The sequence below is a fragment of the Haliaeetus leucocephalus genome, unplaced genomic scaffold, assembly GCF_000737465.1.
Source record: "Haliaeetus leucocephalus isolate CR32 unplaced genomic scaffold, Haliaeetus_leucocephalus-4.0 Scaffold387, whole genome shotgun sequence".
Classification (NCBI taxonomy): Eukaryota; Metazoa; Chordata; class Aves; order Accipitriformes; family Accipitridae; genus Haliaeetus; species Haliaeetus leucocephalus.
The window spans coordinates 5,021-21,037 of NW_010972823.1; the positions used below are offsets into that span (position 1 = coordinate 5,021).

Below are 16,017 nucleotides of genomic sequence, written 5' to 3' on the forward strand. Positions count from 1 at the left end.
AGCTTGTCCACGAATCATGGTGAAATTCAACCATGAAGGGCACCTCAAGCTAGCTCTCATGTGCTTTCAGTGCAGGCACTCAGGCTAAACCAGAGAGATATTTCTCCCTGCAGTTCATTGTAGACACACAGAAGACTGTGGGTAGGTTCAGGCTGCAGGTCAAGACTGCACGATCCAATATGGGAGAAGAGATGCACCTCTCCAGGTATGTGGCAAAGCTCAATGGCAAGGGAAGACAATTGTGTGCTGCAGGGAAGTCCCCTGCCTGCAGGTGTGATGGCCACAAGGACCTTGCTTACACTCATCAGGCTCTACGATGCCATTTCAAATTTCAAAAGGACCTTGGATCAGTCTCCCAGAGCACCTGGGAGTCATTATGATGACTCATAAAATCTTCATAAAACAAATCAAATAGAACCGGGATAACTAATACTCAATATCTGGTTAGTAATCTCTAAAAACATTCAGCAGGGTCATGGTTCAATTTTCATCATTCTTAAGTTTCGAGTAAGAGACATTACTCTCAACATTTATTTGTCTGAGCATAATCTTTAACTGAGCTACCAAAATAACAACACTTACAACTACTAGTATTGTACAAAATACTATGGTTAAGCAATGGTAATGATCATATTGGTATCATATTAATATAATAATGGCATAATTGCCAATTAATGCAAAGCTTCTTATCCCTTATAGCAGATATGAGATTAAAGGATACAATTAAGAATACGGTCAAGCATCATTGGCTATGAAGGATTCACAGCACCAATGAATCACTTCACCTGCCCCCAGCCAGGGTACAGCCTTATAAGACAGCGTTACCTACATGCAGCCAATCAGTGTATTCAAAATCAACATCCTGTCAGCTAGTTACTTTACTGCAATCTGCATTTTGACAGCACTATGGCAGCCTGTATGTGGCTAGCTAATGGTGACCCCGTCAAATAGGGTTCAGGTGCAACAGTTGGGTAGGATGGGAAATGGGAAGGCTGAGGGGGCACTTTATGCATGTCTCCAAACACCTGGGTCAGGAGGGTGGACAGGCAGAATAAAGAAGGGAGCGCCATCTTCTTGTCAGACATGCCCAGTGAGAGGGCAAGAAGCAATGGACAGAGGTGGAAATACAAAAAATGCTACACACAGTAACCCTGTTTTACTGTGAGGGTGGTCAAAGACAAGTGTCCCAATTGATCAGATGTGAATGTTAATACAGACCTTTCCATATGTCCTCTCAACTCTTGTTAGTACACTTCATATGAAAAACAGCCATTGCAATCTCTCTTTCATTGGTGTTGTGGGAATAATCTCCAGGGGATGAGTATCGTGTGGAAAGGAGGAAAGTGCTGGTTTTCAGGTCTGGACGTAGGCAGTGTGACTGCAAGATGGGGTTAGGGTGGGCATTTCACTAGGGAACTGAGCATGCACAATTCCCCTCTTTGTAACTCCACCTACTTGTAGCATTGCTGATGACGCAATGGGAGCCTGTAAATACTGTGCCAACCCAAACCGTCCATACAAGCTCACTGCCCAGACTGGTTTTTGACTGTCAGCACAGCAAAGAACATTGCTTTTTTTTGCTTTAAGCAACCCTGGAATCAGAGACTGGAGAAGCTTTGTCCCCTTTAGGTAGAGAGTCTAGCTGTGAGAGGCTCCTTGTGGTGCCCTTGGCCCACAGGCTGTAAGCTGCAAGAGAAATGAGGGTGTCTCAGTTCTTACTTACGAGCAACATCGTTACATCCAGTTCCAGTAAACTTCAGGATGCCTCTGCAATGCCAGCGCCTGGACAAGATAGGTCAACAGCCCTGAACATGGGCTGGTGGCATAGGGTGTCTGAGACATGCAGTCTTGATTGTTAAACACAGTATTTCAAACCAAGTTACAGTGCATACCAGAGTCTGTTTTCAGGAAAGACTGCTATAGAAGAAATAACACTGTGCTCTGAACACAGGCAATGTACCTACCAGCATTCCCTCTTGGGGTTGAAACCCCAAGTTTGACTAGCCAGCACTGGAGACATGGAAAAGATGGAGAAGGGTGGAGAGTAAATTCATGCCCGTGTGACTTTGAGTCATTATATAAAGAACAGGCATCCTGCCACTGTATCCCTAAATTGTATACATGGCCTCATGAAGCACAGTGTATGCCTTGGTCCCCACCTAGGTGTTCTCCATCTTCATCTTTACCCTGCCACAGCAGCATGCTTTTCTTGCCAGGTGCAACCACCAGCAGCAGCAGGTCCAGCTCTGGGCCAGACAAAAAAATCCCTCTCCTCTGGCTCCTATACCAACACCACAGTGAGGAGCGCAGCCTGGACCCACCTCAGCAGGAAGAATACAGTGTTCTCAGTGGGGTATCCTCCAGGGCCCCAAGCAGTTGGCACTGTATCAACATTTCTCACCAGCACCCTCATTTGGGATCCCTGGGAGAGAAACTGGGGAGAACCAGGGATGCAAAGAGCATCTGCCCGGTAAAAACAGGTGCGTTATGGCAGGGAATAGAGGACCAGAGTAGACAGAGGCTGGTTGTTGTCTCCACTCAGAGTTGCAGGGACAGCACCATGGAGCTTACAAGACCTGGGGCTGTTCTTGTGGGACCCAACAGAGGGGCTGAGGCTTTCCCCCCTTCCAGCCTGGGGAGCAGACAGAGATGCTTGGGCTGGGGGACATGCCAGCAGCAGCGTGGCACCTGTGGGTCCTGGTGCCAGAGCTCTGTCCTTGTTCACCTGACTTTTACAGTGAGCAGCAGAGCTGCCTGCCAAAACAGCTGCTCCGTGATGGCTTCCTTACTGATGGGGACGCTTAGCAGTTTTGGAGCAGAAGAGACAGGCGACAGTGAAAAGCCCAGGTAACGAAAAGTCTAAGTGCGTTGGCCGGGAATCGAACCCGGGTCAACTGCTTGGAAGGCAGCTATGCTCACCACTATACCACCAACGCCGCTGCTGATGCGTTGGTCTCTGCTCGTCTAGTTCAAGGACGGTCTGCACCCTGCTTCTGCATGGACTGGACAGTCTCCTCCTCCCGGCCCCCTGCACACACACTACTACAAGGTGCCGCCGGGTATGTGTGTTTCGGTATGTGTAAGGTGTTGGCTAGGGAATCTCAAGCTGCACCAGCTGCCGACTAAGGGAGATCAGCACCAAGGACTGCCCAGGGTTGGAGCAGGATACTGGACAAACCAGGACTGAGCTCCAGGCAAGGACTCTGCACAGAACTATGGTATGGCTCAGGGTTCAAGGGACCTGCTGGTGTGCATGTGGGATGGAGGGTGTGTGCATGTCCAATACTGATGTCGAGTCCTGAGCAGCCAGAAGGAAAGAAAAGGATTGTGCTGTCTGCCTTGTTCATGCCTGTGTGAGTGCTGGTGGTGCTTTTGGGGGTGCTGGTAATGGCACTGCTCCCCATCTGTGTTCATAGATGTGCCAGCTGTGCATGTACTATGCAAGTGTATGTGTGGTTTTGTGTATGTACTTGTGATAGTGTAAGCATAGCTAACAGCCAAACACCCACGCAGCTGCTCACTTCTTGCCCCACTTCCAGTGAGACGTGGGCATAGAAAATAGGATGAGAAGGATTCCAGGACAACATAAACACAGGGACATGGCTTAGCAAAAACTGTGTGGGCAAAACAACTTGGGGAAAATTAATTTATTGTCAACTGAAAGAGATTCACATAGTGAGAAACAAAAGGAAAACATAAACCACCACCTTTCCTCCCTCTTACTGAGACTCAACTTCACTCCTTCACTCCAGACTTCTGTACCCACCCAAGTGGCACAGGGGGGATGCATTTTCCCTCTGCTCTTTCTGACCCTTTTTTTTAATTCCTCCTCTCTCTGTCTGGCATCTGCTATTCTTTTTGGATTATGTTTTCGTAGAGGCCACAAACTTTGCTGATGGCTCAGCTGTGTCCTTTAGTGGGCTTGCTGTGGAGATGGAACCAGCTGTGTGTGTGGTGCAGGGCAGCCCCTTAGCTCTTCCCCACAGAGGCCACCCTGCAGCAGCCCCTCTCCCCACCACTGCCAACACCTAGCCACGTATGGCCAATACAGTGCCCACTGGGAATACCTACTCAGCCCTGCTCCTGGCTGGAGCTGCGAGTGAGCACGGCAGCAAACAGACTAGGATGGAGAAACCCCCCAGATGGTCAAGCTGATTGCGCTGGTGTTTGCCAAAGTAGCAGCAGCCTTGTCCTCCTCCTCCCCACCTGCAGATTCCTGGAGGTCCCTGCTTGCGGCTGGGAAGTTGGGATTGAGCTGCCGGATGGGAAGGGAGAAATGCCTGTGTCCCCAGGCCACCCACTTCCTTGTGGGGGGAGCTCTGCCTGCTGCTCCACAGCCACCCGTCTGCCTTGGCGAGGGGCACTATGGGAGTGCTGGCTCCTAAGAAGGCAAAGGAGAAAGAAGGTGGCAGAGAGAAGGGGCTGAGGGAACAGAAGGGCCGTGGCCACGGGTGACCAGAAAGCTGGAGTGCAGCAGTGCAGGTTGAAACTTGCTGAAAGATGCAAAGAAGGGGCAGCAGCTGCTGCTGGGGGTGGGGACAGCAGCAAATAGTATTGACCCAACAACCTCTGGGTTATGGGCCCAGTACACTTCCACTGCACCACTCTCCTCCCCAAAAGCCTTTTGATCAGGACCTCTGAAGTCCTGCCTGGTGTGCCCTGGCACTGCCAGCACAAGCACTTCTGCTCATGCCTCTCCCTTCCTCCTGTCTGTGCTCTGCATATATGTTTCCTTTTCATAAACAGGTTGAACCCTCTGCATGAACTTTCTACAGGATTTTGGACCCTCTCTAGGGACACCTGGCTCATCCCAAACTTTGTGATGTGGATCACTTTTGAAGTGAGACTCTTGCTATTTTACTTGCTCCCCCTCTGGACCCACTTCTGGGGTCAGTGTGGTTTGTCCTCCCACTTCTGAGATGATTGGATCCTTTTCTTGAAATTGGTTTGTCCTGCCCTCTGGGATAGTTTGGCCCCCCTCTGGGATTGGTTTAATGCCCTTGCTACCATATAAGTGCATATAAGTGATCTATCATAAGTATATATGCTGTTATATTGTGTTGGGTTTGTGTGGTAAGGTTTTGGTAGTGGGGAGGTTACAGGGGTGCCTTCTGTAAGAAGCTGCTGGAAGCTTCCCCTGTGTCTGATAGAGCCAATGCCAGCCAGTTCCAAGACCAACCTGCCACTGGCCAATGTCGAGCCCATCAGTAATGGTAGTAGCTCCTCTGTGATAACATATTTAAGAAGGGGCTGGGGGGAAACTGCACAATTGCAACCCGGAGAGAGGAGTGAGAGAACATTTGATCAACAATTCTGCAGACACCAAGGTCAGTGAAGAAGGAGGAGGAGGTGCTCCAGGCGCCGGAGCAGAGATTCCCCTGCAGCCCATGGTGAAGACCATGGTGAGACAGGCTGTCCCCCTGCAGCCCATGGAGATCCACGGTGGAGCAGATCTCCACCTGCAGCCCATGGAGGACCCCACACCGGAGCAGGTGGCTGCCCAAAGGAGACTGTGACCCCATGGGAAATCCACGCAGGAGCAGGCTCCTGGCAGGACCTGTGGACCCGTGGAGAGAGAAGCCCACGCTGGAGCAGGTTTACTGGCAGGACTTGTGACCCCACAGGGGACACACGCTGGAGCAGGCTGTTCCTTAAGGACTGCACCCTGTGGAAAGGACCCATGCGGGAGCAGCTTGTGAAGAACTGTAGCCTGTGGGAAAGACTCATGTTGGAGAAGTTCATGCAGAACTGTCTCCTGAGGGAGGGACCCCATGCTGCAGCAGAGGAAGAGTGTGAGGAGTCCTTCCCCTGAGGAGGAAGGAGCAGCAGAAACAACGTATGATGACCTGACCACAACCCCCATTGCCCATCACCCTGAACCGCTGACAGAGAGTAGGTAGAGAAAACTGGGAGTAAAGTTAAGCCTGGGAAGAGGGAGGGGTGGGGGGAAGGTGGTTTTGAGATTTGGTTTTCTTTCGCATTATCCTACTCTGATTTGATTGGTAATAAATTAAACTAATTTCCCCACATCGAGTCTGTTTTGCCTGTGACGGTAATTGCTGAGCGATCTCCATGTCCTTATCTTGATCCACAAGCCTTTTGTTGTATTTTCTCTCTCCCCTGTCCAGCTGAGGAGGGGAGTGATAGAGTAGCTTTGGTGGGTACCTGGCGTCGAGCTAGGTCAACCCACGACATATATTATTGATAAGTTTTCTTTACTAGTGATAAGTTTGTAGTAACCTGTAATATTATATATACAATTGTTGCTGCTATTATTAAGTGCCGCTATTATTGAGTGTCGCTGTTATTGATTTTTGCTATTATTTATTGCCGTTACTATTGATTGCTGATGTACAATTGTTTGCTAATAATAATTTGTAATAGCTTGAGATATATGTATTTGCTTTATTAATCATAGATATACTTACTAGAGGTGATTTTTGTGGTATTTGTGGTAATCTGTAATAAAGTAAAGAAATTTTGAGGATAAAGCCTCTATGTCCTTGTGTATTATGGAATCATACAAACACACAGTCACAATCTGTACACAACCAGAGGCCAGGTAACCCTTTATGTCATGATGGCATGGACAGCTCGGTGACACCTACAGCTTTGGTCAGCTTATACCCAGAACTGCATTCACTGTATTAGAAAATCTTTATTCTGCATGCTGTGAATTCGGGCACTGAAGCTTCTTTCTGTAGGATCTGGCTTCCCTCTGTCTTTGTTCCCCCTCCTTATCTCCTTTATTAGATACAAGAAAAGAAGCAGTTGCTGGAGCTTCTACTGGGCTTGAGTCACAACACCCATCCTGCTCCTGCCCCATGCACAAAATCCATGCAGGGCTTGTAAGAGAGATTGTCATTGTTGATTGGATACCATCATCCTGGCCTATAATGCCTCCCTCAAAATGGCATGACAAGTACACATAAAGCCCTTGTAATCTATCTGCAACTCAGGTAATATGAATACATTTTTAGAGATTTTGTTTTCCAGCTCAGTACTGAAACTGGCCACAGAACTCAGAATTATCTAAAAACACGAGAGCAGTGTTTAACACGGCAAGGGAGAAAAAAAAAAAGTTAGTCCTGCAGTCATCTTTACAGAGACAGGATCCTTCAGGGAATGGTCTGAAGGCTTGCTGACAAGGTCTCAAAGGCCTCTGTGTAGAATTATGCTCCTGTACACAACAAGCAGTCACAGCCTGCCCTAAACTGTCAGAGGTGCGCTGAAGTCTGTGGAACCATAGCTACTTAAAGACACTTCTAATTTCTGCTCCATATCTGACTTCAAGGATAAAAAGGAAACACGTAAATCTGGAGAAGCCTCATAAGATGGGACCAATGTGTAGCTGATTGTCTTATTTTCATGTGACAAGGCTCAAATTTTGGTCTCCTTCAGCCTTGCTTGTGAACTTCGTCAAGTCTCCATCTTGTAAGTTCTAACACCCAATGTCCATGATTTTACTTTGGAGAGATGCATTGCGCATGTTTACACCAGACATAAATGAGAAGACAGGTTGGATTGGTGATTATCTTTACAGAAAGATGCTAAATAATCTTTTTTTTTTTTTTGGTATATATCAATTACATTTTGATAAATAAGCTTATATTATGTTTATATTTGGGCAAAACAGTGAACTGGAAAGAGCAATAATGTTAATGTTAATGTTAATGTGGTGGTGATTTGAAACAGGCTTCATAAGTCAACAGTAATTATCTTTATTGAGATATTAGTGTCAAGTACATTCCTCCAGAAATTTTAGGCTTTACAGAGTCCTGATGCTGCACTAATGACGCCTAACTTTCTGCATATAAATTGATCACAGTAAAATGGCTGCAGCTGCTAGCACAACTATTGTTCTTGAACCCCTTTTAGTGGCAATTCTTTTGATCTGAAAGGTGTCATTGTCTAAATTTTAGCTGATCATCTAGGAATTATGCTCTACAAGTAATGGGAAGAAAATTCACCTTTTAAAGTGTATTAAATGGATCCAAAATTAGGTGTAAAATATGCACTTTAAAGCCTGATACACTTTTTAGATCCAAGCCTGTAAACTGGTGAGAGATTTTAATTGAAATTTTTTCAATGAAGTTCAGGGTTACTTTTTTTTTAATAGGCAAAAAACATTTTCCAGCAAAATTGTTTTCACCCTGATGAACTCACAAGGACCATAATGACAATTCTAATTTTAAAAAATGAAAATAATAAGACAAAAAAAAAGTATTTTAAAAATCACCATTTAGATACATTATTTTATTATAGTAGGAATATCTCAACAAGTTAATAAAAGTATGTATCATTTGTTTTCACCTGCATTTTGCATGTGAAAACAACTCTGAATGTTGGGGTTTTTTCACAGAATTAAAAGGAAGCTGTTAAAATTGGCCTAACAAGTCTCATATGCACTCTTTAGGGTCATAGGATAATTCAGATTGGAAGGGACCTCAGGAGGTCTCTAGTACAACCTCCTGCTTGAAGCAGAATCAGCTATAAGGTCAGACCAGGTGGCTCAGAGGTTTACTCCGGCAGCTCTTGAAAAGCTCCCAGGGGTTTTCCTGCAGAGTCATTTCTCAGCCCATCAGTCCCAGGGTCATATCCCTGCAAGGTCTTCTTCCTTCCTAGGGGTGGGACTTTGTGTTTCTCGAATTTCATGAGTTTCCTCTTGGCCCATTCTTCTGGCCTGTCCAGGTCCCTCTGGATGGTGTTCCTGCCCATGAGCATATCAGCTAGTCCCCTGCAAGTGGCATCATCTGCAGATTTGACAAGAGTGTACCTTGTTGGTGAAGACCGAGACAGACAAGGCATTAACTATCTCTGCTTTACCTGTGTCTGCTGTCACGTACTCACCTGTGTCATTCAGCAACAGTGCCCCATTTTCCTTGTTCAACCTTTGACTAATGTAGCAGTAGAAGTTCTTCTTGTTGCCCTTGATGTCCTTTGCTGGTCTGAACTCTAGCTGAGTTTTGGCTTTCCAAACCCAATGTCTATATCCTTGGACAGTGCTTCTAAACCCCTGCTTTGTAGTTTCTAAATCCCTGCTCTGCTTCCATCTCCTGTATGCTGCCTTTTTGCATTGGAGCTCCATTATGGACTCCCTGTTCAGCGAAGCCCGTTTCCTGAATATACTGAAGTCTGCTACCCTGAGTCTAGGGTCTGTACTATGCTGTTGTTTTTTATTCCCTCCCAGGATCTTGAACTCCACTGTTCCATGGTTCCACATAGCCAATATTTCCTTTTGTTTTATAATGAAGTCATTGACACTTTATAGTCTTTTATTTGAAAAAGTGACTTACTAAAAGGTGCATTTGTTTTTTTAAACAATATCCTGGAAATCTAGGGTGGAGGTAGGGATGGTGGAGTGGTGGTTCTCTTTTATAACAGTAAGAAATTATACTACTTAGAAATGTTAAAAAGTTAGATTGCAAGACATATGTCTAAAAATTGCAGTGGATGACAGATAAATAGGAGGTAAAGAGAGAGAAGGTATAAGAAAGAGAGAAGTAATGTGAGACCCCAGAGAAGAGAGAGAAGTGGCAGGGCAGAGATTTCAAAAGAAAGAAAAAAACAGAATATTGTTTTGATCCATTTCTTCTCATTACTATTCTTTCCTGAAAAAATACTTTTAACATTTACTTTGATGTGATTATTCAGATTGCCTAAGATAACAGAAGTTCATAACAATATTGCCGTAAGTGAAGGAGCAAGGATGGAATTCAGGTGTCCACATGAGAACCACTACATCTGAGTCAGTGTTCCAGACACCCTTTGTGATCAGCAGATGTCATCTCCTAGGATGTGACAGGTCTGTCCTGCTCTAGACACCTGTATCAGAAGGAGATGAGTCTCCCACTGGTAGTGCCTACTTCCCTCTATAGACTATAAAGGAGGCATAAAGTGCTAGTTTTGAGTTTGATGCCTAGAAGCTGCGTGTCTACATTAGGGTTGATGAATGCCATCCTTCTTGTTACATTAGCTAGACACAGTCAGTGTGTGTAGCAATAGCTGTGGCAGGGAGCAGTGCGTGCAGCACCTGGCAACATCAAGATCAGGCACCTATTGTCTTTTTTTTAAGAACAAACAGTAAACTTTGGTTTGGGCAGCCTGACTTTGGGTAGCTAATATTTGTGCCTAAATGAAGTCCTAAATACAAAGCTTGGCCTGGAACTGTTGTGATTACCATCTTAAAAATATGTGGAAAGAAAACCCAAACCCACAAACAAGACTCTTAAATTAAGCAACAAAATAACAAGGCTAACATAAACATCAACAGTAATAGAAAATCTGTTACTTTTATCTATCACTACAGGAAAATCATACAAAGGCTGGTTGTCACGGTCCATAAGGAAGTAGGTGTCCAGATCTTATTGCAGTTAAATGAGAGTAAATTATCAAGGACAGGATCCTTCTTTCCTAGCGCCTGGTGTCTAACATCTAGTCAGTTCAGTTTTCAGTGATTAATGACAGAGCTGGGCACCTCTTGATACTGATTCATCCCACCTGAAGACAGATGTGCCATGTAGTTTGAAGAGAACACATGAAGCAAGGGTCTGCTTCTGGATGATTTAAGGAAAATCCTGGATTTAATCTAGGATAAGATCATGTTAGCTGGCATGTAAACCCAGTTCATGAATTTCTCAAATAGTTCAATGATGTTTTATAAAGGAATGTTTAAGAAGTCAACCAACAGTGGTCAATATCCAGGAACTAGAATTTCTATGTCATTATTTATTTTTTTCTTCTCAAGCTGAAATAAGTTGTTTGAATTTCTCATTCTCCTAGGAAATGATCCAGCAATATAGTTTTAACATCATCTTATAACAATGTACCAATTCTTGTAAATTTTCCGGTTTCAAAAAAAATAGCACATTCCACATGCAAACTGTTTGAACGGGCAAAAATAGTGATAAAGAATGACCAGCTCTTACTTTCCAATAACGTCGGGATCACAGTTCTGAAACACCTGAATCCAAAAGGCTAGATGCCTAGTTTATCTAGCTCCCATTAATGCCTTTGAAAATTTGACCAAAGATTTACTGAACAACTAGAATAAAGATGAACATAGGAATTGGGGGTGGGATTCATCAGAATGTACTATAAATGGCTTCTACTTGGTTGCCTATTCCTGTACTAGTCATCTATGTTTCCCTTGTTATTACCGGACCTGCACTTTTGGTGCACTGTATGTCATCCTAAGGTAAGTGTCAGTAGGTCATATGAACTGCCTCTTTCTTTCCATTGATGGAAAGGAGAACCTACAAGGCAAGCATCTAAAACTTAGTCAGACAAATCCTGTCTTGGGATTGGAGTTTTTGTTTAACTTTTAACTATCCCACATTCTGCTTTCTTTTTTCCTGGTCTATATTTAATCTCCAAGGCTCAGCTCTGCACTTCTCTGCATAGAGGAGAAGAATTCCACTCAGCTGCACATGTTCCTCTTGTTAGGATTCCCAGCCCTAGCAGACTTGCATGTGTTGTTCTCCATAGTGTTTCTGCTGACCTACATTTTAACTGTTTTGAAGAATATGGTCATCATTGCCCTGATCAAGACAAATTGTGAGCTCTACAAACCCATGTATTTTTTCCTTGGTCACCGCTCCTTCATTGAGGTCTGGTATATCTCAGTCACTATCCCTAAACTGTTGTCAAATTTCATTGCTGAAGACAGGAGTATTTCCTCTGTGGGATGCATGACCCAACTGTTTTTCTTCAGCTCCTTCATGTGCACTGAGTGTGTCCTTCTCTCTGCAATGGTGTACGATTGCTATGTGGCCGTCTGTCAACCATTGCACTATCCAGTCTTGATGACATACGAAATGTGCATATACCTGGTAGCTGTCTCCTGGTTCAGCAGGTTCATTGTGTCTTTGATCAAGATTTCCTTCATCTCTCAGTTGAAGTTTTGTGGTCCCCATGTTATCAACCATTTTTTCAGTGATATTAGCCCTGTGCTGAACCTCGCCTGCACTGATATGTCACTGGCAGAGATGGTGGACTTTGTATTGGCCTTATTTATACTGCTCATTTCCTTCTTCATCACTCTTGTCTCCTACTTACTAATTTTCATGACAATCCTGCGCATTCCCAATACCCAGAGTAAGAAGAAAGCCCTCTCCACATGTTCTTCCCACCTAACTGTGGCCACCATTTTCTTCTCAGCCACCCTCTTCATGTATGCCCGGCCCAAGAAGATCGACCCTTTTGACTTGAATGAGCTTGTGTCAGCTGTGTATACTATTGTCACTCCCATCCTAAACCCCTTCATTTACTGTCTGAGGAACCAGGAAGTGAAAAGAGCACTGAAAAAAACTCTCTGTGAAAATAATTGTTATCTCTAAGGTCTCCAGATCCGTACCTTCTCTCCAAATACAAGGATAAACTATGATAAACTGGAACTGATAAGCACACCATAAGGATATCTGGCTAATGACTGTTCAAAATGGACACAGACAGTGATCAATGGAACAATGACAGGGTGGAGAACGCTGACAACCTGATCCATCTGAATCAGTCACCTCTAAGACCATCAAAGGTGAATGAATGAGCCGTTGTCGCTGGTACAGAAACCTACTAAGGTGATTCAAAGATTAAACTCTCCCAAATGCTATGCAAGCTAAAAGGGACTACTGTGTAAAGTAGTATAAAATTTACTCTAGGAAGTCTGGAGGTGGAGGGAAAATTTGGGATTAAACAAAAGAACTGGAGATGTTACAGGTTTTTTAGGGAAAAGGAAGATAAAGAAAGATATCAAGTACAGGAAAATGAAGAGAAAAGGATATAAAAGGGACTGGTCGTGCATAAACAGGCTGTTGGTCAATACACTTGTCTGGGCAACCACTGCACCTGGTTACCACAATCTGTCCCACCTATTTTCCTTTCTACGTCCTGCCTCAAGATTTTCCCTCTAATGTATTCATGTGCATATATGTGAGTAATTTGGTAATGAGCATAAAGCTATTGAGTAGGAAAAGAGACCTGGAAAGCCAGATTCTGGAGTGACAGAAGTTTAGGGGCCAAAAATCAGAGAGACTGGTGTCAAGGAGCAAGATACTGGAGAGGCCATAAGTCCAAAGTCCAACTACTGGACAGACTGGTACTCTGCATGTCAGACATTGCAAAGACCAAGGTCCTGAGAGACCAAAACTGGGGAGACAAAAGGTCTGGTTAATAGATTTTCTATTAGTAGAGATCCACATTCATGCTGACTGTGTTACACGCAGACCTGTAAATATAGTGTCCTTCTGTCTGTATTGATCCATTTGTGGCTCTGTGTGCACATGCATGTGTGTGTGTGTGTGTACATGCACTTATTGGGAATTCATGCTCAGGCTCACTGCTAGCAGGACATGAAAACTAGGGTAAGAAGCAGTCGTTCAGCTCCCCTGACCAGGACTGCAGGAATTCCCTAGCTCTTTTAGTACATTGGATTCAGCTACTCTTAACACACACTTGACCACAGTGCTCAGAATCTCTTAAAATGCATCAAATTTGAAATTATATGTGAGATACAGCAGCTGAATTAATATCCATTGATTCTAATGCAACCATTTTCTCATTAGTTCTTGTCACTGACTAATGTTTGGGCATGTGGAATTTTTTTAAGCATTTGGGTGGGGTTTTTTGGTAATTCCAGTTTCCTCCATTCCAAATTATGTCTGTTTGGAAACTCCTAATCTCAACACCACAGCAGTAATCACAGGCTCAGTTTGGTCATAAAGACTCAGATTAATCGTTTACAAGACGTAGTTGAAACTCACTTTTTCCAAACAGGTTTTTAGCACATATATCCATGACGTGGCATTGTCACAATGAAAATAGAAAGTTCCACCAGGTGAAAACTATTCCATGAAAACATTGTATGGTCCCAAACAACACTTTTGTACAGTGGCCGGAGGGAGCATAGACTACCTTACACTGTGTCTTGATACCACTCTTCAATTCCATACCTACCACAGGGTATTGGTTTCTTACATGCTCAATAAGAATTCCCCTCATTTCTTTTTTGCAGAACTCTCAAATACCCTTTTCATTTCTTGCTGTTACCTCCGCGGTCACAGAACAGACATACTGGGCAAAATATTAATAAAAAAGTGAAAATCACCACAACTCACTAAGCTGCCACAAAATCCCTTTTTGAATTGAAAAATTTAAACAAGAACATCCACATTTTTGGAGTTCTGCTAGATGGCTATGCACTAGATGAGACTCAAAAGATATCTAACATAAAGACCATGCCATGTGGCCAGGGCAGTTTATTCCACAAGGTGCAAGCTGTCATTTATTGGAAAAAGACTAGTGTGCACTGAGCTGGTAGCAGAGATCTCTCTTTGGTTTGGTCCACGAAGAAAGCACACATATAGACTTTGCCAGCACCAGTGAAGAGCTGAACACCAGTCTGTGTCATGCAGGGACACAAAGAGTTCCTTAACAACTTTCTACCTAAAAAAAAAGCGCATCTATTCAAGGACTGCAGACCCCAATGCTGAAGTTAGCTTTGTTCCTGTTCATTCTGATTCACCCTGCATTGCAATAAAACCAGTGTTGAAACTGAAGTCTTATGTCTTCCTACATGTCTTGTTACATTACACCACAACATATCATTATCTCTGCATCAGTAGAGAGGAACTCATAGCTTGATCTCAGACACATAAAGCCTTTACAATGACCCTTTGGCAGAATCATTTCCGTTGAACATCCCACTGGGGATACTTGTAGAAGAGTGATGGCAGTTCAATGAGGGGCAATGGGTGAGCTGGATGAGTATTGCAGAGGTGGGGGAGGCCAGAGGGGGCAGTAGTTCAGGGAATTGCTCAAGGCTTTGGGATGGGGAAGAGGGTATGAGAGTGGGAATTTGGGCACCCACTGAACAGAGCTGGAGGGCAGGCCTGGGACAACTGGGACCTGTAAGCTGTCACCACCAGAGAGAAGATGCTCTTCATGGCTGAAGAGCACCCATCCATATCTGGAAAGCTAGGGGAATGGTCTGCAGAGAGTGGAAGTTCAGGGGTTGCAGGGGCAGTCTACGAGGCAACGCTGAAGCAGTGGGGTCTGGTGGGGATCTGGTCTGGGGCAGGATGGACTCTGGGTGGAGAAGCTGGTTACCATCTCTATGCAGCTGGACTGCTAGGAGCCTGTAGGCTTGGTCAGAGGGGTATCAGGACAAGTGAGGCGGTGAGGGCTGCGTTTCAGGACTGAGCAGCAGTGCTTGGACCTGGGGCGCACAGGGGAGGAGGGCAGCCCCAAGGCTGGGGTAGCAGTGATGTGTGGGCCAGATGGATACACCTTTGCTCAGGCACCTTTGCTGTGTGGCCTCTGCAGCCTCCCAGGAGCTTGGGTGTCTCCTCTGCACACTCCACGCTGATCAGAAAGAAGCCTGAGGCAGGCAAGGCCCTGAAAAGGCCCTGCTGTGGATCAGCACCCGGCCCCTTTTTTTGGCAGGATGCATCAAAGGGGCTGCTTGGTGAAAGCATTTGTTCCCTCCTTTATTTTCCTGTGACCATGCTCTGATTTTCTGCTCTGATCAGCCCCCCAGGAGGGCCACTTAGACTTTCTGCAACAGCTCCATCTCTAATAGCCTCAGCAGGCCCCATTAAAACTCCAGGAAACTTTACTCCTGTGACCGTCCTCCACACTGTGTAATTTCTACCCAAGGGCTCGATAGACGGAGCAAACTGTAACGAGCTTTTTCTTGCTGCTGATTCTCTGTACAGTCATCAGGTGGCTCACAGGAGAAATAGTCTTTGAGAAAGAGTTTTGCTAGACTTCAAGCTTTTAATGAGCATGTGATCCAACAGGGGATTTCTTGTTTCTTATTCAAGCCTGCTGATGTAAATCAATATACTCCAAATGAACTTAATGAACAGCATTTTCCAATAGGGGCTGATGCTGTCAAAGAAAACCAAACAAAGTTATCTTTGTGGTCGAGCAACTTGTGCGCTGTGTGTCTTTGGCTGTTTCTCTCAGGAGTCATGAAGGGCAAAGCTGGCTGTGATAAAATCGGCCCTCTCACCATCTTCA

General features: G+C 44.8%; 1 protein-coding gene and 1 non-coding gene across 2 annotated transcripts; one reads left to right on the top strand and one right to left on the bottom strand.

Moving 5' to 3' along the window:
• Positions 1 to 2,864: 2,864 nt before the first annotated feature.
• On the bottom strand, positions 2,865 to 2,936 carry TRNAG-UCC. Its single transcript has one exon. It is a non-coding gene; the product is annotated as a tRNA-Gly (tRNA).
• Positions 2,937 to 11,429: 8,493 nt separating this feature from the next.
• LOC104835471 (olfactory receptor 6B1-like) lies at positions 11,430 to 12,338 on the top strand. Its single transcript, XM_010573464.1, has one exon. It carries the CDS (start codon positions 11,430 to 11,432, stop codon positions 12,336 to 12,338), a length of 909 nt encoding a protein of 302 aa, XP_010571766.1.
• Positions 12,339 to 16,017: the final 3,679 nt, after the last annotated feature.